This window comes from Cinclus cinclus, chromosome 8, assembly GCF_963662255.1.
Source record: "Cinclus cinclus chromosome 8, bCinCin1.1, whole genome shotgun sequence".
Classification (NCBI taxonomy): domain Eukaryota; kingdom Metazoa; phylum Chordata; class Aves; order Passeriformes; family Cinclidae; genus Cinclus; species Cinclus cinclus.
In genome coordinates this window covers 6805221-6827014 of record NC_085053.1, presented here as the reverse complement: position 1 = coordinate 6827014, position 21794 = coordinate 6805221, and the positions used below count along the sequence as shown (strand labels likewise).

The 21794-nt window shown below is 46.7% G+C and overlaps 1 protein-coding gene across 1 annotated transcript in view; it reads left to right on the top strand.

Moving 5' to 3' along the window:
* C8H1orf21 (chromosome 8 C1orf21 homolog) overlaps positions 1–21015 on the top strand; it is a 62078-nt gene extending 41063 nt beyond the window's left edge. The window contains exons 3-5 of the mRNA XM_062497687.1: positions 8042–8118; positions 11776–11836; positions 20977–21015. Of these exons, the coding sequence (XP_062353671.1) occupies positions 8042–8118; positions 11776–11836; positions 20977–21015 (177 nt within the window). The remainder of the gene's footprint in view (positions 1–8041; positions 8119–11775; positions 11837–20976) is intronic.
* Positions 21016–21794: the final 779 nt, after the last annotated feature.

Genomic DNA, 21794 nt, shown 5'->3' with positions numbered 1-21794 from the left:
CCTCATTGTCCTGTCCCTCCATCCCTTGTAAACAGTCTCTCTCCATGTTTCCTGTCAGCCCCTTCAGGCACTGGAAGGCCACACTGAGGTCACCCTGAAGCTTCTCTTCTCCAGGCTGAGCAATCCCAGTTCTCTCAGCCTTTCCTCACGGCCACGCTGCCCCATCTTCCATGTATCCTGCTAAATTCCCTGCTAACGCTTGATTAATGGGACACTGGCATTATCCTGACATCTAGGAGGATGTCAGTGCACTTTTTGGAACTGCTTGGATGTAATAAGAAAAATGTGATAAATACAACCTGCCCAAACGTGCAGTTGACAGATCAAAGCCTGTGACCAGCAGAACTGCAGACTCTGCAGGAGGAAACACCATCACCATCACCATGCTGTTGTTTGCAGGTGAGGGGAACCAACTGCTGTTTTGAACACCTCCTCAAAGTGGCTGTTTGGTGGTCGCCATCATTTCCGTGAGCCCATCCTGCAGTGTAACCCCAAATGTTGCATTAAGGCAGTGAGGGAGGATCTGTGTGCATCTGTGCCAGTCTTAGTTGGTCTTGACAGCCCAGGGAGATCTCAGGAGACTGCTTGCATGTGCAGGCATCTCTCAGGAAACTGATTTTACAAAGGGTTAAAAACAGGCTGACAAAGACCAGTTTTGGCTCTAGAAAAGCAACTTAAGAAATTGCTACATCCGCTGTAAATGTAGACCCAGCTGTTTAAACAGGGCACGCCTCCTTCTCTAGCTGTGTTCTCTCATGTATGTTTGCAGGGTGTCAAACTCTTCAGAACCATCCCCGTAAAAAGTTTGGCAAAATTGTGGCAGCTCTTAACGCTCCTGCCATTCCAGCAAGGTGCCTTCATGGAGCAGGAATACTGTGACACCCTGCCTCCCTCTCACACCAACTGTCCCTGGCTGTAAATGTTTCACAGACTTCTCCCAGTCCTGTTCTTTCATGCTCACTGCAAACTCTTCTCTGTGTTACTGCACTTGGTGGAAAACTGCCTTCAGGAGGCACACATCAGGAGCTGGGAGCATGAGTAATACCTACGTTTACTATAAATAAGTGTATTTTTGTAAAAGCTGGTTGAGTGAGACAGACAGAATTGTTGATTACACGGGCTTAATAAGCAGAAAATTAATTTTTGAGCCAGGTTTTTTTTTATCTAGGGTGGCTCTAGGATCCGGAAGAGCAGCATACCTGCAGAAGTGCAAGGTTGCCAAGTGCTTTTTGTGGCCAAATGCTCTCTGAAGTTTCCTCAAGAGTCAGCCTCGTCTTCCAAGTCATCAGTAATGGAGTTTTTAACTTTCTTCTGTTTTTTATTTGTTAGATAAAAGCTTCATCTAGTCTGATGTACCAAAGCCACTGAAGATTGTGTTTATTAATGAGAGCTGGAGAGCAGGTCACTTCTCTGCCTGTAGCATTTTATTACTGGTATTTTGGATATCTTTTGGTGCAACTGTTCTTCATACTCTAAGGCACCTTCCCACCTGGATTTCTGGGGCATACACCTCTGAGAGACACTTTTCAGCCTCCTGCCAAGTTGTTTGTAGAGAGAATGTTCCCCATCTTCATTTTGCAAATCCCTTCCTGCTGGCAGTCCTGCAGACATGTCCCTTCCTCTGCTTCCTGCCTGTGTTTTTTGGGTTTATTACATGGATGGGCAAGGTAATTTCCCATATGACCTGAAACTTCATGCACCTTTGGAGATAAGCGTTCTGGCTTTATTTATCTCTGCTGTGCTCATGTTCTTATCCTGGCTGACCTTTCAGAGTGCTGAAGAGGCTGAAGGAACCAGAAAACCCTGATTGTCAGGGCAGCATTATCCTCATATTTCACAACACAGGCATTTCACTAGTGATTACACCTCTTGTTTTCTGTAGGGGACACCTTGAGGTTTATCAGTCTGTCTGCAGAAAGGAAAATTGAGAGGAAAATTTGTGGTAGAAATCCAGATTTTATTTCTCTGGACCTTAGTGTCCCAAGCTACAAAGAACCACAAGGGTTCACCCATGTGGTTTGATAAAAGCTCAGAGCTCTGAAAGGGAGCAGAATGGCAAGGTGCAGGGGAGAGTTTCCCTGCAGGATTTATTGGTAGTACTTATTTATCATTTAAGTGCCTTATTTGTAATTTCATGTGTTTACTGGCCCTAATTTTCTGTTGGCAGGCCAGCCTGCTCCTGTGTCTACTTTTCACATAAAACCCTGGTGTTTGGCTACTCGACAGAATTATTTGGAATTACTGTAACTAATTAGTGCAGACTTTCCAATATTGTCTGGGAGAAAAGATGATGAGGATGTTTAGAAAGTTGTAGCCGTTAGACTTAGTAAATACATGCTCTGTGAAAACCCTTCAGTGGTGAGAATTGCCCTCCTTTTTTTATCCCCTGCTCTTTAGTGATGTCCTCCATCAAAGCTCAGAGGCCACTGACTTGGGCTGAGGGTGAGCTATATTTAGGTACTATATTTAGTTGCAGGAGAAGTCCTGCAACTCACTCCAGCTTTTTCCTTCCTCTTCCTTTATGTTTTCTTCTTTTTTTTCCCCTGTCTTTATACTTTCAGCTGGATTTTTCTGATTTTTGAGCTCTTGCAGCCAGAGTTGATTGTAAAGGGCATGTTAGATGTTCTTCTGAAAATAATCCCTTTGTAGTTTTTAGCGTCTCAAAAGCATTTGAAGCGAGTTATAAATACGTCACTGCACCACTGTGTGTGCCCCTATGTGTCCCTGTGACTTAAATAAACTCTGAAAGCAGCATTCCCTAACTTCTCAGCAGTGGAGGCCTTTTGGTGGGCTGCAGAGAGCTGCTCAGGATTTATATGTTTCTCTTTCTTTACCTCTTTTTATCCCATCTTGAGTAGTTGTTGGTTTTTTTTGGGGGGTGGGGGGGAGTTTCCTTTACGAATGCTGCTCTTCCATATTGCATTCCAGGAGCTGGAGTTGCTACAGCAGAATTTCTCAGTAATTTCCTTGGGAAGGAGGAGCTCCATTAAGTGGCTGGTTTCAGGATGAGGTCTGCCCTCTGGAACAGGGTTTGGATCCCTGATGAAACACAGGGTTTTTCTCTGCCAAGCCTGGGCTGCACTCCCTGCGTCAGTGCAGGCTCACTGTGTGATGCTGGCTGGGTTTGCAGAATCAGGTTTGTTTTTTTTTTCTAAAATGAATGCCAGGCACTGTGTCTGCTGCTGCCTTCCCTTTGCATGCCTGAATGGCCTCAGTCTTTCCCATTGCTGCTTGGGGATAAAACTCAACAAACCTACTCAAAAGTGGGGTATTCCACCCCCCCAGGGTCTGATTATACTTTATCACGGAACTAAAGGCTGGATGAGGTTGGAAGAGACCTCTGGATGTCACCTGGTCCAGCCCCATGACTCAGGCAGGGCTGTCTAGAGCCTCCTGCCCAGGGTGAAGTGCAGACACCTTTTAGACATCTCCAAGGATGGAGATACTGACAGGGATGGGGCATAATGGGCAACTCCTGACCTGATGCAGCAAGAGTATTTATTAAAACATTCTGTTTAAGACAAGGGTTTTATTATGAGATGTGCCCTCGAGCTTCACCCAAATGCACAAATACCAGCCATGGTTTCAAGTCCTGATCCTGTGAGGATCAAGGTGCTCCAGGCAGCAGGACAGCTGAGGGACTGGGGTGACAGTGCTTTTCTTAGGTGTCTTCTCACCACAAGAATGCATTCCTGCCTGTGTGCCATGATGGTTAAATTCATTTCTGAGCCCTGGCTCTGGTGTGTATTGTGGGAATGATGTGCATCTGGAGCACTCAGGCTCGTGGGGTGGTTCTGGGGATGTCCTGTGCAGGACCAGGAGTTGGTCCTTGTGGGTTTATTCCAAGTCAAGATGTTCTGTGATCCTGTGAGGCACTGCTCGGTGCTTGGTGTGTGAAAACCAGACTCCTCCCCAGCGTGGCTTCCAAAGCTCGTGGTCAGATGGGTCCCTGGTTTTCATAATTCCTTACTCCCTGTGTGGATAGTGAGAGGAGGAGAAGAGACTCTTGTGTCAGCACCATCCAATGTACGTGATCCACGCCATGCCAGGACACCCTTCTGGACTGGATGCCTTTACACATTCTGGCAGGGGTAATGTGATTCCTCGGATGAAATTGCATCCAAGAGTAATCTCTTTAGACTAGTTTCTGAGATTTTTCCGTATCTGATTTGCTCCTTCGTTATAAAGTTAACCTAAATAACATTTTCAGGTGGTTTTGTTTCCAGGTAAAGAGAGAAAAAAAAGAGAGGCTCTCTTCCTGCCAAAGGATAGCACAAAAAATGAGCCTTTACATTCCTACAAAGCAAGGAAACGCAAGTAAAATCTCACAGGTCAGTGCTTCTCCCTTGTTCGTCCTGATGGATCCCGACAGCCCATATGAGATATTACTACCTGAGGCTGGTGCTCATGACTGAGTGAGGTTAAAATATGAGTGACGTTATGGGCTAGCATATTGAAATTTTACATCTCATCATTCAGTCCATTTTTAACTGATGCATTTGGTTCCTCCTTTTCAAGTACAATAATTTTTAAGAATATTTTATATTATAAAAACACCCCAAATACTTAATTTTTTTGTCTGAGTGACTTTAATGATGATTTGTTTGGGTCTAGAAAGCAGTTTAAAGGTGCTGTTGGCTCCTTTGAAGAAAAGCGTCATCGTGATATAAATCAGGAATATTATTTTATAAGGACTGTTAGCAGTTTACCTGAGTCAATCTGTGACAGCTTTATGAAGAAAAGCAAAATACTTCAAATGAAGTTCATATGTCTCTAGAAATGGGTTCATCAGAGGGGAGACATCAAGGGAAATGTTGACAGATATTTAATTATAATGGCAGTAGTGGCTGTTGCTGTGTTAATAGCATCTGGCAGCAGAGTCACTGCCATCTGTTAGTGCCCTGAAATCCTGGAGATGGTGCATCCTTTATGGAGGAATTAACAATAATTAACAAATCTATCACATGAAATCACCTTGATTGGATGACAGCCTTACCTTGGTAATGATTAATTGCAAAATAATGTGGAATAAAATGTCCACTATTCTCCTTTTTTGCTACAGCTGCTCTACAAGTGCATCATCCTGGGGGATTTCCTTTCAAGCCTGTGGTGTGAGACAGTATTTACTGCATTTATTGTAAATAATCCTTATAAGCAGAGCTAGATTAAAACCAAAACTTCTGCATATTCATTTCAGTTTGCAACAGATTAGGTCTCTAAACCGGTTGTGGATCTGTTGGTGCATGGCAACTTACTTAATGTTAAACAAAGGAGAATATGAGGCTGGACTGCAAGAAGTGACCCTTCAGCCAAAGTCAAGTCAGTCTGGAAGAACAATCTGACTGCATTAAAGCATTTCAAGCTGTTTTTGTTAGCCTAGCATTAGAAGCCAAGCCATTAATTTCTGATGAGTCAGTTTGTCTTCAATGTGATCAGGAAAAAATATTCTATTTGTTTGCATTTGGAATAATTATTTTTGAATATCTATTTTTATCCAAGCCAATATTTCCATCAGTGGGATGAAATATCACTGCCATAAATAAGAGTTATAAACAAAGCAACGAGCCAGTTTGAGACCTGGTTGGGTTTTATTTTCTCTTAACTCTTCCTTTTCTGTCTGTTCCTGCTGAGCAACAGATGGAGAAGGTAGCATACTCTTTGCTTAAATAGGAGAATTGTAGTAGATAATTAAGGTGTGGTAATTACCAGGAGCAATAGGAGGGAAAGAGTAAACTCTGGAATCTCAAAGTCAACTACACAGGAATTTTATTTCTATTTTCCCATGTGTGTCAGTTAATATTCTGAATATTGCTCAGGAAGTGAGCACAGTGAGAAGGCAACTCAAATGTGTCTTTCTATTTGTTCCTAAGTGCCAGAAGTTTCTTTAGGCTGGGATTTGGGCTGATTCTAGCTCCTGATAGAGCTGTGCTCATACCAAACCACAAGCAGAGGTGTGGAAAGCTGAGTTTGTGCTACCTTGATTTATCAAAGCTCCCAACACAGGAGCTGTAGATCAGCCTTCCCTTCCCGTCCCGTGGAGTAGATCTGAGAATACACCTGGTGCAGGAGGCTGGGGTTTAGCTGATTTATGGCTTTGTTGAATTCTCCACCAATACCTTCTCCATGAGACCCATCCCTCTCTTTCTGTTTCGCTTCGACAGCCGTGCGAGTCAGGCATGAGCTCATGGGTTGTGTGTCTGTGCACACACGTGTTCATCACACACAGCATGGCATGTCACACCCTCCTGGCACCGTTCAGATTAGAAGATGCTCTGAAAAAAAGTGATTTTTGCCTTTTGTTCTGCTGCTCTGGCATGGTAACACGGGATCCTGAGCAGGCAGTGGCTGGTGGGGTGTAGCAAGCACAGCCTTGTTAAGGCTTGGAAGAAGGGCTTGTTTCTCTCTTCACTGCTATTTTCATGCAAGGCACTGTTCCCTGGTTAGGAGGATTAGAAGATATGTATTAAACAGTGTTAAATATGCTGAAGTGGTTGATGTTTACAGCCCTTGTAGAATTATTCATTAAAATATTAACTGCCAGACAGCCTCCTCTTTTTTTTTTTTAATTGAGTGATTTAGTAGCCCTTTCCAAAATCTCGTTGTGTGATTCAGACAGTCAAAGGCTAAATAAAACCACCAAAATAACCCACAAAAACACTGATTCTTGGGTTTATGTTTCTTAACTTGCCATGAGTGTGACATGCCTAAGAAATACAGAGGGATTTGTGGAGCGAATGAGCTCTAAGATTTGACTCAGACCTCTCCCATCTGCACCAGCAGCTTTCCCTAACACATGGCACTGGGAAGATCTGGAAGGGGCAGTTTCCTTCTGAAGGATTTTGGAGATAATAGATATGTGTGTGCACTAAGTTGTGTCTTACAGAAGCTCATGACATGATGAAGTGGTCTTACCAAACAGTGCTGGCTCTCAACTCTCTCTTTCCCCTCCCAGGCCTTTTTAAAGATGTTTTTAATGATTCTGGTCCTCTGCAAAGGACAGGGTTATGTTCTTGTCTATGAACACAGACTGGTTTGACTTAGAAGGAACCTTAAAGCCCATCCAGTCCCATCCTTGCCATGGGCAGGAACACCTTCCACTATCCCAAGTTGTTCCAAGCCCCAGTGTCCAACCTGGCCTGGGACTTCCAGGGATCCAGGGACAGCCACAGCTTCTCTGGGCACCCTGTGCCAGGGCCTGCCCACCCTCCCAGGGAACAATTCCTTTCCAGTTATCCCATCTAGCCCTGCCCTCTGGCAGTGAGAATCCATTCCCTCTTTTCCCTCCAGACCCTTGTCCCTCTCCAGCTCTCCTGAAGCCCCTTTAGGCACAGGAAGGTGCTACGAGGTCTTTCCAGAGCCTTCTCTTCTCCAGGTGAGCACTCCCAGCTCTCCCAGCCTGGCTCCTGAGCAGAGTGTATCTGGGAGCATCTCTGTGGCCTTCTCTGGACTCTCTCCAGCAGCCCCACCTGCTTATTTTTGGGATATAATTGTGATAAAATAATTGGGCCCCTTGTGCCCAGTTTTGTGGCTGAGCAGGTGAGGTGTGCCGTTGCTGCTCTTCCCCAGCACGCTTGGCTCGTGGTTCCTCCTGCAGACAGGTCCTTGGTGGTGATGTTTCCCCACTCTGTTCTGAGCCAGCCTGTGAGTGCTGGGTGACTCTGGGACTGCCTTCCCAGTGCTTTGCCTTGCTCTGGTGACAGAGACTGGTCTTGTTACTGGTTTATATGATATGAGCACCCCTTGTTTTCCATGGACCGCTGGAGAATTACCGGCCAGCGTTGAGTTTGGATTTCATCCAGTGACCCAGAGGCAATTCTGCGTGCCGCCAAGCCCAGGACGTTTAAAAATTGCCTACCTGGGGTCATTTCATCTCTTGTTTTACCTTTAATTTCATTTTTGCAGAGCTTTTCTTACTTGGTTGTGCAGGCAGAAAGAGCCTGGACCCAGCTGAGTGTGACACCCTGATGACAAATGCCTGTCACTCTCTGTGTGCTTAGTAAATACTGATGCTATCTCTCTGTGTGCTTTTTGTGTGTTTCAGGAAAAAAGTGCCAGTTCAAACTCAAGACTCAAATCTAACAAAGAGATCCCAGGATTAGTACATCAACCCAGAGCAAAGTAAGTTCCATTTCTGTTGTTTAAGTCATAACACAAATCAACGCGAGCAGTGTCTGTGAGGTTCACTGTTGCTGTGTAGGATGACTCCAGCAGCCCTAAAGTCCTGCTGAGTTAGGTACTAGAGGTAACATCACCTGTGTCCCAAGACTGGGAAGCATCCTCTCCTTTGCACAGCAAAGATGCAGGACTTGAAAAAAGGGTGGGATGCATCCTATTGTGTCTAACAGAACACCCTGTGCTGTTTCTCAGGTTTCTATACAACTTACACAGAACAAACTTCTCTATACCCACCAGTGTTCCTAAATACAACTGGATCAGCCCCAGGGAGGTTTTTGTTAGTTCCTGGTTTAGATTAGCAGCTGTTCTGCCTGGGTCTGGGAATGGTCAGGTTGTTAAAATAAAGGTTGTTCTGTAGCTGTGAATTCTTCCCTGCTTGGTTGGCAGTTCTGTGTCCATGCTCTGCCTGGGGTCAGTCAGTGTTACATGAAATATTTGCCTCTTGTGGCACAGCTGGTTATTGATAGTAGTAACTCACATCTTTTCTGACTCAGTGTTACATTTTAATCCCTAATTGGCTGAGAAATAACAGATTGCACAGAGCCACGTACCGGGTTCGTGAGGAACAAGTGATAAAGGTTTGTGATTTGGGTTTTGGGCACCAGTGGGAATGCTGTTCCTTGTGCCCTGCCCTCAGGGCACTTACTGACTTAAACTTGCTGCCTATCAAGTGCCTCGAACACGATTTCAAGTCTGGAAACTTTAGTTATTTCCTATTCAGCTGATAGTGTAATTCAGCCTCTTTTCAAAGGGAAAAGCTGAGTGCTTTTGGGTGTAATTGCAAAGAAATTAATAGTAGGGAGGTGGAGGTAGAAGCACTCTTCAGCAAAGCTGTACTTCACTATTGTGGCTTATCCTTCCCAGCAGGGTCAGAGATGTATTTAAGATGCTCTAACATGATGTCAGTTACTCTGGGATAAAAAAGGGCTGTTCTTTTGGTGGGTCATCTTTTGGTACATCCACAGCAGGGGCCAGGGCTTCCATTCCTTCATAAAACTCTAATTTGAAAAGTCCCTGCAGAAATCAGAACTGACCAAAAGGCCTATTTTTTACACGGCATTGACAGAGATAAATATTTCTGTCACAGACCTGCAAAAATAAGGAAACTTCACAGAGAGGTCCAGAATGTAACATAAGGTTGTTGGGTGGATCCTCCAGTGTTTGCCCAAGGCTTTGCTGTTTGCCCAACCTACCACTGCATTTCTGTTTATAAAGTGGCTACATGTGTTTGAGGTGCTAATTGCCAAGTCAGCAAACAGCTGTTATAATGTGCAGTATTTTATTTTTTGTTGTAATGTTCATCAAAAACATAAAAACAGTGACAGTTCTGACTGCAGGCTGGGGTGGCATTGGGTGGAAGAGCTGGAAGAGCAGAAATTAATAGACAGATCATTAGATGCATCTTACAGTACTGTTCTGGTACAGTGGCTATTACTTCTAAATGGAACATGGACTAAGTACCAAATTATAAAATTCTTCAATATTTTGATGTCAGCTGAGAAGCAAGATTGTGAGAGCTCTTCCTCCTGCAGAAGGATTTAGATTTTTCCATCCAGAGCCCTGGACTCTAAAACCAGGAGATGTAGGGAGCCAGCAGTGGCTTTATGGGAGTCTTTGGCTGAGGGAGAAGGGTTGGTCCTTCCTCTCCACATCCAGTCCTGGTACCTGCCATACCTTTGGGGCTTCCCCCTGCACCCTGCCCCAACCTCAGAGGCACTTGCTCTGTCTGTTCATCACCAAACTCACCCCACCGACACCTTGAATGATCAAACACACCCACCAAGTACCTGGGGACAAGTTCATAACTCAGGGAGTGACAGCAGCCTGAAGCACAAAATGAAAGTGGTTATTTCAGACCAGTATTACCCTGCCAAATCACAGGCTCTCAGAATGGTTTGGGTTGGCACATGAAAAGTCAGCTAACCCAACCTCCCTGCCATGGTAAGGACACCTGCCACTCGACCAGATCTGTAGCATTATCCTGTGGGAATTTTCAGGAATATGTACAATGCTCCCTTTCTTTCCCCCTGCCTTCTTTTAGTTTCCTTATGAATTGGGGTGAGTCACTACATTATTATCTCATTTTATTAGAAACTGAATTTTTGATGTTGTAAAGGCAGGACTATTTTTCAAGTGCTTGCCTACTCAGAAAGGGCTGCACTGCCCTAAAATCCCTCTCCAAGACACCTGAATATGCAGGTGATGGGGTCAGCTGTCCCAAAAAATCATCTCTTCCCTATGTGAGGTGGGAACCTGAGGAACAGGCAGACAGCTGGGGGACAAGAACTCCCTCAACCACTGAGAGGTGAATTGTTCCTGCTCCTGAATTGCCAGCTTTAGGTTTTAATGCCATTTCTGAACCCTCCTCTTGTGGACTGAGCTTCATTTATGTCCCACATAAGCAGATCTTTGTATACATTCAGCTGATAGCAGAGAGGGCTCAATGCTGAGCTTTGTGGGCATTGCAGCCTGTTGTTGGGCACTCAGGGAGAGCATTAACTCATTCTAGCTAAGGATTAAAAGGATCACTCTGAGGAAGAGGGGATGGGTGGGAATTCAGCAAGCCGAGCCAGCTTTCTGTGCCGGGGGAAAACCTCCAATAGCCCTGTGTCCTTCTGACTGGTTGGCATCATTGCTGCCACTGGCCCCAGTCCCCCATCCTCCCTTTTTTGCATCTTTTTGTGTTGCACATGGAGTCCCTGGCACATTTCCCCAGCTGCCTGTGAGCCCACGTGCTCCTCCGTGCTGCAGGTCCAGAGGATGCTCCAGCCTCACCTTCCTGGAGGGTGCTACTCGTGCAGGAGGGAGACTCTCACCATCCCTTAACAGAAATAAACACCCCAAATGCCACCTACCATCCATCCTCAACCTTGTCTCCTCATCCTTTCTGTGTTTTTAGCTTGCAGGTTCCCCATGGGGAAGGACTTGTGGTCTTGTTGTGACCATCAGGTATTGGTCAGAGTATTTTCCAGCCCTCTTGACTAGTGCAAAATCATATCACCGAGCCTCTTGGTGCTGAAGAATTAGTTGAAGTGAAGGGTCTGCAGCACCAGGAGTGGCTGAGGGAGGTGTTGGGGCTCAGCCTGGAGAAAAGGAGGCTCAGGGGGGACCCTGTGGCTCTGCACAACTCCCTGACAGGAGGTTGTAGCAGTTGTCAGTCTCTTCTCCCCCATAACAAGTGGCAGGACGAGAGGACACGGTCCTTAACCTCCCATTGAGGCTGCCTCATTCTGTGGTGGTGAGGTTGGCAGTCCTGGAAAACCTGCTGTCCTGACAGAGAGGGGGCTCTCACTCTCCCTCTCAGAGGGAGAAGTACTGGGCTATTAACTTCTGCAGTCAGCCTGGAGAAGGGAAGAGCCTCCTCTGGATGTGTGTGGATCCCAGTTACCACCCAGAGTGTTGCACGTGTACACAGAACTAAATGCAGTAATCTTTTGTGGGCAAACAGAAAAATAAGGGAAAAAAAGATTAGAAATTGACATTGTAGATAAAAGCACAAAGTGATTGGTGGAAGCTGACAACTGGGCCCCTCAACAACCCTGGGCTGTTTTATAATGGAAAAAATCCTGTTGGTACTGATATTGTTCCTTTGCCTTCCAGCATGCACATCTCCGAAAGCCAACAAGAATTCTTCAGAATGCTTGATGAAAAAATTGAAAAGGTAAGACCCAGTAGTGTAAACATCCAGTCTCCCTCAGGGATGGACACAGCTTTCCCAGCCTCGTGGGGAGGACAGTGACCTGCCTGCTGCAGCTCTCCATATTCTCCATGGCTTGGAGGGGTCTGGCCCAAGATTTCCCTTCCAGCTCCTTGGTTAGATAGTTCAGGTGCAAAGACCAGGAAGGTAAAGAATTCACAGGGGGCACTGAGAGAATCCTTTGTTTTGTGGGAATGTGGGAATGTCACCAGTCTGGGATTAATGGCAGGCTAACTCAGATGTTCAGGGTATGCATGCTGGATAAAGGTGAAGAGCAAAGTGGGATTTTACGTCATTGCTGATTTGATCTTTCATCTCATCTCTGTGGGAGACAGCTGGAATCTCAGTGCTGGTAGTAGCTGGGATACCTCAGGAATTTTGTGCTGAATCTCCTCGAAATAGCCACTGGCTCCAAGGGATGGTGTGGCTGTAAATGTGGATAACCCTGCCCCGGGGCTGTGCCAGTGAAATAATGGTACTGGAGATGTTTTGAAGAAGAGGATGAATAATTCTTTGCATATCTCATCTTTCCTGAGAGCAGCTTTTGTGTGTTTCAGAAACCTTTTAAATGACACCCTTGTCTTCTTTGTGAGACAGCAGTGAAGGAGCTGGAGCACAACTTGTACTGGGAGTGGCTGAAGGAGATGGGGGGACTGATGTTCACACACCAGTTTACCCTTTACACTGCCTATTTTGGAGTTGTGCATCTTGTTTAATACTTTGTATTCAATATTTGTTCCTCAGTAGCAGTGCACCAATTTGTACTCCCACTTTCAGACTGGATATGAGGAAGCATTTCTTTATGGAAAGGGAAGTCAGATACTGGAACAGGCTTCCCAGAGAACTGGTGGATGCCCCAGGCCTGTCAGTGTTCAAGAAACATTTGGACAGTGCCCTTAACAACATGCTCTAATTTCTGGTCAGCCCTGAAATGCTCAGGCAGTTGATGACTGTAGGTCCCCTCCAACTGAAATACTTTTAGCCTAGTCTAGTCTAGTCTGTTCTCCTGTTCTTTTCTGTTTTATTTTATTCTATTAATTGTCATGTTGGATTGCAAAGTAGAAGGGAAATTTTTACTTGCATGGCTCTGAACTTCTGCCATTTTAGCCAGCACTCCTGGTCCTAGGAGTCAGAGTGCTACAATGGGTACATCTTGTATTTGTCCCAAGCAACACATTTATTACTTTCCTCTTAAAAGATAAAAATTATGAAAACAGGACATAAAGGGGAGGAGTGAAAGTGAGGGGTTCATAGATTCCTGAGAAAAATATTTCTCTTCCCAGTATTTCACAGGGGTAAGATTTTATGTAACCTAATGCATTTAAAAGTAGAATTTCTACATATCCATAATATAGCTTTATCTCCTTTGAATAAATGTATTCACCCTATGAATATTCAGATGCTTTTCCTGGACATCATCACCTTCCATAATGTTGAGCACAGAATCTCCAGTGAAAAGGATTTTCCAAAGATGAATCTTATCTGCAGACCAGACAATGCCATAAGGCTGTACCTAATGATGAATTTTGGTTAATCTTTGTTCCTGAGGTCTGTGGCAGGGCACTAATACTCTCATTCCCCAGCTGCCACGCTGAGGTGCAGCTGACCCTGTCTCCAGATCCGCTTTGAGGTGTTCCCACATGATCTCCCGGGGTAATTTATCTCGGGGATAATTTGTCTTTGGGATCAGGAGATGGTCTGTTCAGAGGAAATCCACAGTTTATCTGTCAGAGAGACCAAGTTGAAGACAGCTGATGGGGTTGGCAGTAGTTAACACGCAGCTGAATGTGGGATTTGTGTTCCCTGGGGACCTCCTGTGCCTGAGGAAATAGTCATCATAAGGGGAGTTTTGGGGGTTTTAATTCATCTTAGTTCACAACAATCTTTTTTTCTAGCTGTTGTCACAAATGCCAAAAAGATTGGAAAATAAAAAGGGTTTTGTCTGATCTGTAAATAGCATTTTTCAGTCCCTTCTCCGGGGCGATGGAGGACAGCAGTCAAACATTTAGAATTGTATCAGTGAGCAGCTCACCAGCTGAAAAAGTCTGTGGACGTGTAGGGGGTATTGCCTGTGGCTGCTGGGGTCCCAAAGCTCAGCTGTGGTGCTCCCATGGTTACCATGGCTGTTGGATTTGTGATGGAGATCCTGCTCCATGGGCTGTGCTGCAGAAACTCCAGTCAGGAGCAAACCACCCTCAGCTGCACTGAGATCCCAAGGGGTGCTGGGTCACCAAATCCAAGTGACTAACAGCAGCTCTGACATGTGAACATTAGGCAGGAACATTACATGGGTGCTTGGACCTGGCACAGCCATTCCAGGGACAGGGAGGGCAGCTGAAATAAAACTCGTGCAGCCTAAGTGTGAAATGAAAAGAACACGGGCTGGTGTTTCGTCAGCTGCAAACAGCAAGTATTTGTGAGTGCTGGAGATCTATAAAAGCCTTATTGAAGCAGTCTGGAGAGTTTCTCTGGAAGTCTTGCCCCCAGAAGTGCATTCCTGGCTGCCCCTACAAACCTCCACTGCTTCCTGCAGATGTCACTCAAAGATAAAAAACAGAATGTCGTGAAGCAGGGAGCTTCTGCCTGCCAAAATTCAGTGTCAGAACACTGTGAGTCCTTCAGAGGGGGACATCTGCTCTGTCTCTGACTGAGTCTGTCCTTGCTTCAGGAGCTGGAGCTGAACTGGCAGGTACAGAACTGCCTGTGATGGTGGGAATGCCATTCACAGGGTTTGCTGGAAGGAAGAAATACTGGGATGAGGGCAGGGGTAGGACTGACTGAGAATGTGAAAGCCTCAAATGTAGGCTTAGATATTGGTTTTGCTGGAGTCAACCCAGTCCTTTCAGAAACACCAGAATTTGAGTTGAAATGCTCCCAGGACGCAGAGTTACAGGTTCAGTGGGAGACTGGGAGCAGCTGGAGAGAGCTGAGCAGTCGACAGCACAAGAAGCTGTATTACTGTGCTGCTCTAGCTGTAGTTGGAATATCCAGAGCTGCCGGAGACCCACAGGGACCATGGAGTCCAACTCACAGGGACAACCCCAACCATGTGCCTAGAAGTGTTGTCCAAACAATTTCTGACCTGTGCCAGACCAGGGAGAGGAAAGCAGAGGGGAAGACCAAGGACCTGTGTGCAGCACGAGGCCCTGAGTGGTGGCAGAGCAGGCTCAGGAATGTTCCCAACATCTGCCAGCAGCTGCAGTGAGTCTTCCTAGGGCTTCCCACTGGCTGAGGTTATTGTGAGCAGAGTCATGGGCTTTGCTTTGGGAGACAAACAGCACGTGGGTTCCAGAGTTCCGGGGGAAATGGAACAGAGACAGGCAGTGGGAAGGAGGCAGCTCATCTGCTGTCAGCCTTCTAATAATTCGTTGAAAATTAGCCTGGAATCACAGAAATATATTCCAGTGGAGGATGAGCAACAGGTAATAGCAGCAATTAAGCTCGAGGAGAGCATTCCCTGGAGCAAATTAGAAAGATGTGGGTCAGGAGTACAAGTGATTTGCTTGACCTGAGAGTTGAAGGCAGAAATACACAGAAATAAGGCTTTGGAAACTAGAGAAGGAAGCATGGAGTGACTGAAAAGTCCTCCTAAAAGAAACTGTGCTGCTTCTGCATGAATCTGAGATCTGCTGTGCCCAGCAGAGGAGGAATGGGCTCCACTGGCTGCAGCCAGGACTGGGACAATCACTGCACTCCTGTGGTGGGATAAATCTGGTTTTGAACTACCAGCTCTGATTAGTAAGATAGAAACATGTCCTGGTATCAGGCCATTTGTGTTGGTATTCAGGCAAGTAAATTAATGACCTGGGTCCTCTCTAATCTGAGAGATCAGGGATTAATTTAGTCAGATATTGCATTTGGACTCTTAAAAGATGTGCTGTGAAACACACAATGAAGAATTAACCTGTCTCTCCTAAAGTTTCTCCAGACTCTGGTTGTTTTCTTCTTCTTTTTACATCCCAGATTTATTTGGACCCTGATTCCACAGGGCTCCGTGCAAATTTCACATTACCTCCTGAAAAGAAATGGCAGCACAGGAAGAACACAGAGCTATTGCTGGAAAGGGACTTGGGACAAGGGCCTGGACTACCATTTGACAAGGGGAAATGGCTTCCCACTGCCAGAGGGCAGGGTTGGATGAGATATTGGGAAGAAATTATTCCCTGTGAGGGTGGGCAGGCCCTGGCACAGGGTGCCTGGAGAAGCTGTGGCTGCCCCTGGATCCCTGGAAGTGTCCAAGGCCAGGCTGGACAGGGCTTAGAGCAGCCTGGGACAGTGGAAAATGTCTCTGCCCATGGCAGGGAGTGGGACTAGGATGAGCTTTAAGGTGCCTTCCTACCCAAACCCTTCTGGGGTTCAGTGAATTGCACGAGGTGGCTCAGAGCAGAGTTGATCCTGGGCACAGCCCTGTGAGCTCAACTCCATCGCCTTGAAGGGGCCCTGTCCCACCAGGGCTTGCATGAAATAAATAGAAATAAAAATTAAAAGCTATTAACATGCTAAGTGTTGACTGTGAAAAATTTACCCATTTAGTGCTTGCTAGCAAAAACATCTTGATGATGGCTGTCCTGGAAAATGGTTGGAAAAACAGCTGCTGTCTCTGAACCTGACACGGAGCAGTACAATGATCTGGGGGAATTACCTCCTTGAAGTGTATGTTACTACTGGAAGCTGTGGCAGACTGTATAGACAGGGAGTAGGAAAAAGGCTGAGGGGTAATGGAACAATTGACAAGCAATTCCTGGGATTACATCTGGGGATTGTAACCCCACAAGAGAAGCACCTCTGACTTCGTGGTTCTAAAGGGACCACGGCAAAACAATCCTGGGCAGCTGTACCAGAGGAAAACCCTCATTGCACCCATCATCATAAACCATCTCCTAAACGGCTGCAGTGGTTTGTAAAAAATAATCCCAGTGCCGACGTGCTCGTGGGCAAAAGCGAGGTGAAGGAATGCGGAGATGAGTTGCTACGAGCTCTGCTGGGTACCCCGAGGCTGGGGCATGGTGTCGCCGTGCCCATGGGGGATGTCACTGCGGGTCACCCCGGTGCTGAGCACCAGCGCTGCTCTTGGGGTGCGGGTGCAGGGATGGCTCCGCTCCCCTGGCGCCCGCGGTACCCAGCCCTGAGAGGATGCTCGGCAGCTCCCTGCATCCCCCGTTAGGAACGCTGGCCCTGGGAGGGGCGGTGGACACAAAGCAGCTCCTTGTACGGGATGGATGGAGGGAGAGAGAGCCCTTGGGAGCGGGCTGCCAACCCAGCCTGTGCAAGGCACCGTGATTAGGCTGGCGCTCATTAGCAAAGTGGATTGCTCTTAATGACTCCATTGATTTTTCCCTAACAAAATGAGAAACGGACAAAAACTAGCACAGTATACAGTGATTTAGTGCCGCCTCCCGGCGTTTTCTTCCGTCCTTTCGGGGAGCACTGTAAACAAAACCAGCCTGATGAAAAGAGTTCCCAGCGCCAGCGGGGCCAGGGCTACCCAGACCCTCAAAGGGGCCACTGTGTCCCCAGGCAGAAAGGGCTGCTTGCTGCAGCTCCTGCCCCTCTGCCTCCTCTCCCTCCCTCCTCTGCCTCTCCTGTCTCCTTTTCCTCCCCTCCCACCTCTCCTTCCCCTGCTTCTCCTCCATCGTCATCCTCCTGTCCCTCCCCTGCCCGGCCCAGTCCTCCAGCACAAGGGGCCATTGAGCCGGGCAGTGTTGTTGTTTATTAGCCTTTCACCCACACAATGGGGAAAAGGCCTTTTTCCTGCGATTTTTTTCTTTCTTTTTTTATTCCCTGGAAGGATATAATGAGCTGTGATGCATCCTCTGGAGAGGCATCAGGAGGGGAGCACTGTGGAGATGCAGCAAGGGGAGAGGTGGGGGGATGAGTCCTTCTGGTTTGAGTGCAGGCAGCAGGGAAAGAAGATCAGGCTGCTTTTTAATTTACCTTAAATTTACTCAATCGTTTAGAAACGCTCATGGTGTTCTGTGGACATCTACAAAAGCTGGCAGTTGTATTTTGAAACTGCAGAGGTGGGAGATGGGCTTCCTCAGGAATTAACTGGACTTGGAGGCACACGTGACAGTTCTCATCTTCCTCAGCATAGCTCATTTACACTTTCAATCATTAAAACTTCTCAAAAATCACAGAATTGGAAGGGACCCACTGGAATCATTGAGTCTAACTTTTAAGTGAGTGGCCCATGCAGAGACTGCAGCTTGCTTATTCTGTGGGTAGCCCATACATGCCTGTTAGTAGCCACCTGCTCTGTGCCTCTGGCTCCTCTGGATGCAGGAGCCTGCTCCCCTGGACAGAATTTGACTGCCAGCCATGGAATCATAGAATTATAGAGTGGTTTGGGTTGGAAGGGACCTTTGAAGACCACCTGGTCCAACCCCTGCAGTGAGCAGGGACACTTCCACTGGAGCAGTTTGGTTTCTGCAAGTTTTTAGCTGACCATTTCCCATGAGCTATTCCCACCAGGATAACTGCCCATCTCAGGCACAGCAGCCTCTCAGTGATCAAGGGATCATCTCCTCCAGCATCTGTCAAACATCTTCTGAAACAACCAATGGGTCAAAAATGGACATTTTAAAGTATTTTACTGGATTGTGACCGAAGCTGCCTTTCCTCTGCCAGGAAGGAGTGGCAGCCCTCCCTCCCCTGCCTCTCTGCCCAAGGAGGATCAAGGGTACAGCCCTTGTCTTGGATTTCTGGTACAGCATGGAAGGCTGTAACAGGGCGCTTCATTGTTTCTGTGACCTTTCTGAGCAATGCTGACCTTGTTATTACTGACAAAAATGCATTTGGGGAGCAACCTTTATACCCAAGCTCTGCTGGGCACCACTGGGACTCCCCACAGTTTGGGTGAGACCACCTGGGGTGGCCAGGTCACCAAAAAGATAGGGATGTGTCCCCATTCCCAGCAGAGTGCAGATGGAAGTTAGGTGTCTGGAAGGATCAAGCCAGCTCCCGTGGCCTCCATGCCCTGGTGGGAGGTGCTGTGCCTGTGCCAGGGCTGGGACCTGCTCAGCACAGTGCTTTGGAGCAGCTCCTTGGCATCCATTGAGAACTGATGCACTTGGCAGCCACAGAGCAAACACCAAGAGCAGAAGAACAGTAGGAGGGGAAAGTGCAGGATGGCTTTTCTTCTGTCAGATTTGGGTCTGCTTGAGGCTTTAATAGCAGTGATGGCCACCAGTGAGCAGTGCTGGGCTATGGGGGTCTCTCTGGAGCAGGTAAATGGATGTCCTGGAAATGCCCTGAGCTCAGCCCTCAGTCACTGCTGCTGCCTTCACAGCTCTGAAGAGTTTTGGACAGAGCCTTCATCACCACCAGCTCAGTCTCCTGGATTTGTCCGAATGTGGTCCCTGGCCTGGAGAAAACTGACAGATCCTGTGCTTCACTACAAAGAATTTCAGATTCTGTAGGTGCAGAAGAGATTACAGGTGACCTTGCCCCTGATAAGTCACAGTTGTATTAATTACCAAAGAAGAGGAACAGCCTTGCCCTTAATGGGTCACAGCTGTGACTAATAAAGATCAGTGTGATAAAAGGGGTGGGTTGGGTGACCAGGGAGGAGCCGGACCTTGGGGAAGAAGGAATGATCCGGGGAGACAAAGAGGAGTGAAAAAGGGAGGAGAGCTGCTGCAGTAGAAGGTGTACTGTGAGGGCAGTCTGCTCTGATGGAGTCAGAGCTGAGCTGGGTGAAAGCTGTGGTCAGAGTCTGCAAACCAACACCTGCAGTCATAATCCAGCAGGAAACAGTCAGAGTCTGCAGCTGGACCCTGCAGCAGGAGCTCACTGCAGTCAGAGTGAGGATGGCCAAGCTGTGAAGAAGAATAAACCAGGACCCTTTCCATGTTGTATGAATGAGAGTCTGTGTCCTGTGTCCTCATTTCTGCCTCTCATGAGAAATCTGCTGCAACAAGTGTTCCTTGGTTTTGAGTTACAGCTTTTAGTTTGAAAAATGTAATTTTTTTCCTTTCTTTCTGGGTCAGTGCTTGCTGAGTTGGAATTTGGGCTGATGAGTCTCTTGGGGGTTATTTTAACATACTTAATGAACCTTCTGCTCTCAGTGCTGGGCCACAGGGATTTGTCAGAGCACTGCACATTCCTGGGTATGGGCTCCAGCAAAGCCAGCTCTGCAATCCCACCATCAGCCCTGGGACTGCAGAGATGTTTTAGAGCCTTGGTTCCTGGTGTGCAGCCCAGCTGTGTATCCCAAATAAACTGATTGCTGTTAAGAAACATCTCTCCCTTTTTTTTTTTTTTTTTTTCTTTCTGGCTCTCCTTCTCCAGGTGCTCAGGTGCCTCGGTGCCCCAGCACACAGGAGCAATGGAAAACAGTCCAGAGATCTTGGATCCTGCATTTGAGGCACTTGTTTGATGCAAGATGCTCTGGGTGGCTTGTGTACTGAGCAGCTTAGCTCCAGCTGGTTTTGTGCAGGGAAGCAAGGACAGTGGCTCCCAGCAGGTCCTTTCTTGCTGCTCTGCAAGAGCTGGGCAGGGAGGGATGGGGATGTGCCTTCTCCAGATCATCCCTAGGGGAATTCCCAGAGAAGTGCTGCTCCACACCTGTGTTCGGGGTGGGATGGAAGGCATAACATGAGTGGTCTGATAAGAAATCCGTGTTTTGTGAAGCTTAGGCTGAATCCCCTCTAGTACAAGCATAATTTCAATATGAATGGTGTCTCTTGCTCTGAGGTTAAACTTTTGCTGGGGTTATCAGATGAGGGATTCTTGTTCACAGCAGCTGCCTCGTGTTGCTCATAGGATTATATGCTTTGTTGCTTTTGCCTCTGAGGTTATCCTTTCACTGCAGATCTTGGGGCTGTGTCCATCAAAGTGGATCTTTACATAAAGCAGGTTTGTGAATGAGTTTGTTGGACCTCCCTCTGCAATTCCGTGTAGGGGGATGATGTTTATGAGATTAATAGTGACAGAAAGGAAGGTGTCTCCTGTCCTGCTTTCCCACAAACTCCCTGTGTCTCAAGTTTCTACTCAGCTCTGAACTTAAACCCCCCAGGTTAGAGAGCTGCTCTCAGTGAGTGTTCCCTAGGTTTATTCCTGTGTGTTGTCTCTGTGTACCAACTGCCTGGCCTTTGTCCCTGCAGGGTCGTGACTACTGTTCAGAGGAGGAGGATGTCACATAGTGCCAGCCCTGCGCTCGCCCCGGGAGCACCTGCAGTGTAAATAGATCCAACCCAGCCTTCTGGATACAACCTTTGGGACGTTTGCTCCAGTGAACAGCACTCCATAACAGAAGATCATTTCCACATTATATGCTCCATTCAGTTACAGTGTTTCCTAATGAACACATGAGGAATATTGCTAAGAACTCCTAAGGAACTGTTTTTGTTGCTGCTAGTTAAAACTTGTTGCAACTTTTCACTTTTTTCTGTGTCCAGATACGCAGCAAATCCTTAAAAGTTAATCCAAAAGACATTGATTTTATTGAGGCTTCTGGCCTATTTTCTATCAGATGAGGTAGTGTTATACCAAACTTCCATAAGTGAACATCCAAGCATCTAAGAAACACCCCTGAGCTGTGTGTCCATCTGTGCTGGGGCCAGAGTGCTTTTGATTCCAAGCTTTGGAGATGGGATGTTTTTGCTATGGCAGGCCTTGTTTCTCAGCTGAGAAGAAGCTGAGAAACTATTATCCTTTAAAAGCATGTTGTCACTGAAATGCTGGAAGTGATACAGGAGCAGGAACTTGTATTTTAGGAGGGAAAAAAGTTTCTTTTAGAAGGTATCTTAATCAAGGACTAAGCTTGCAGTATTGGCTTTGCTGAGCACGAATGGGAGTGTGATCACAATCATTTTGAATCTCTTTTTTTTTTTTTCTAAGAAAATAAACATTTTACTGTTTTTATGTATTCTTGTCTTTTACCATTCCTACAACACAAAGTTCTAAGAGTCTGGGGACAAGG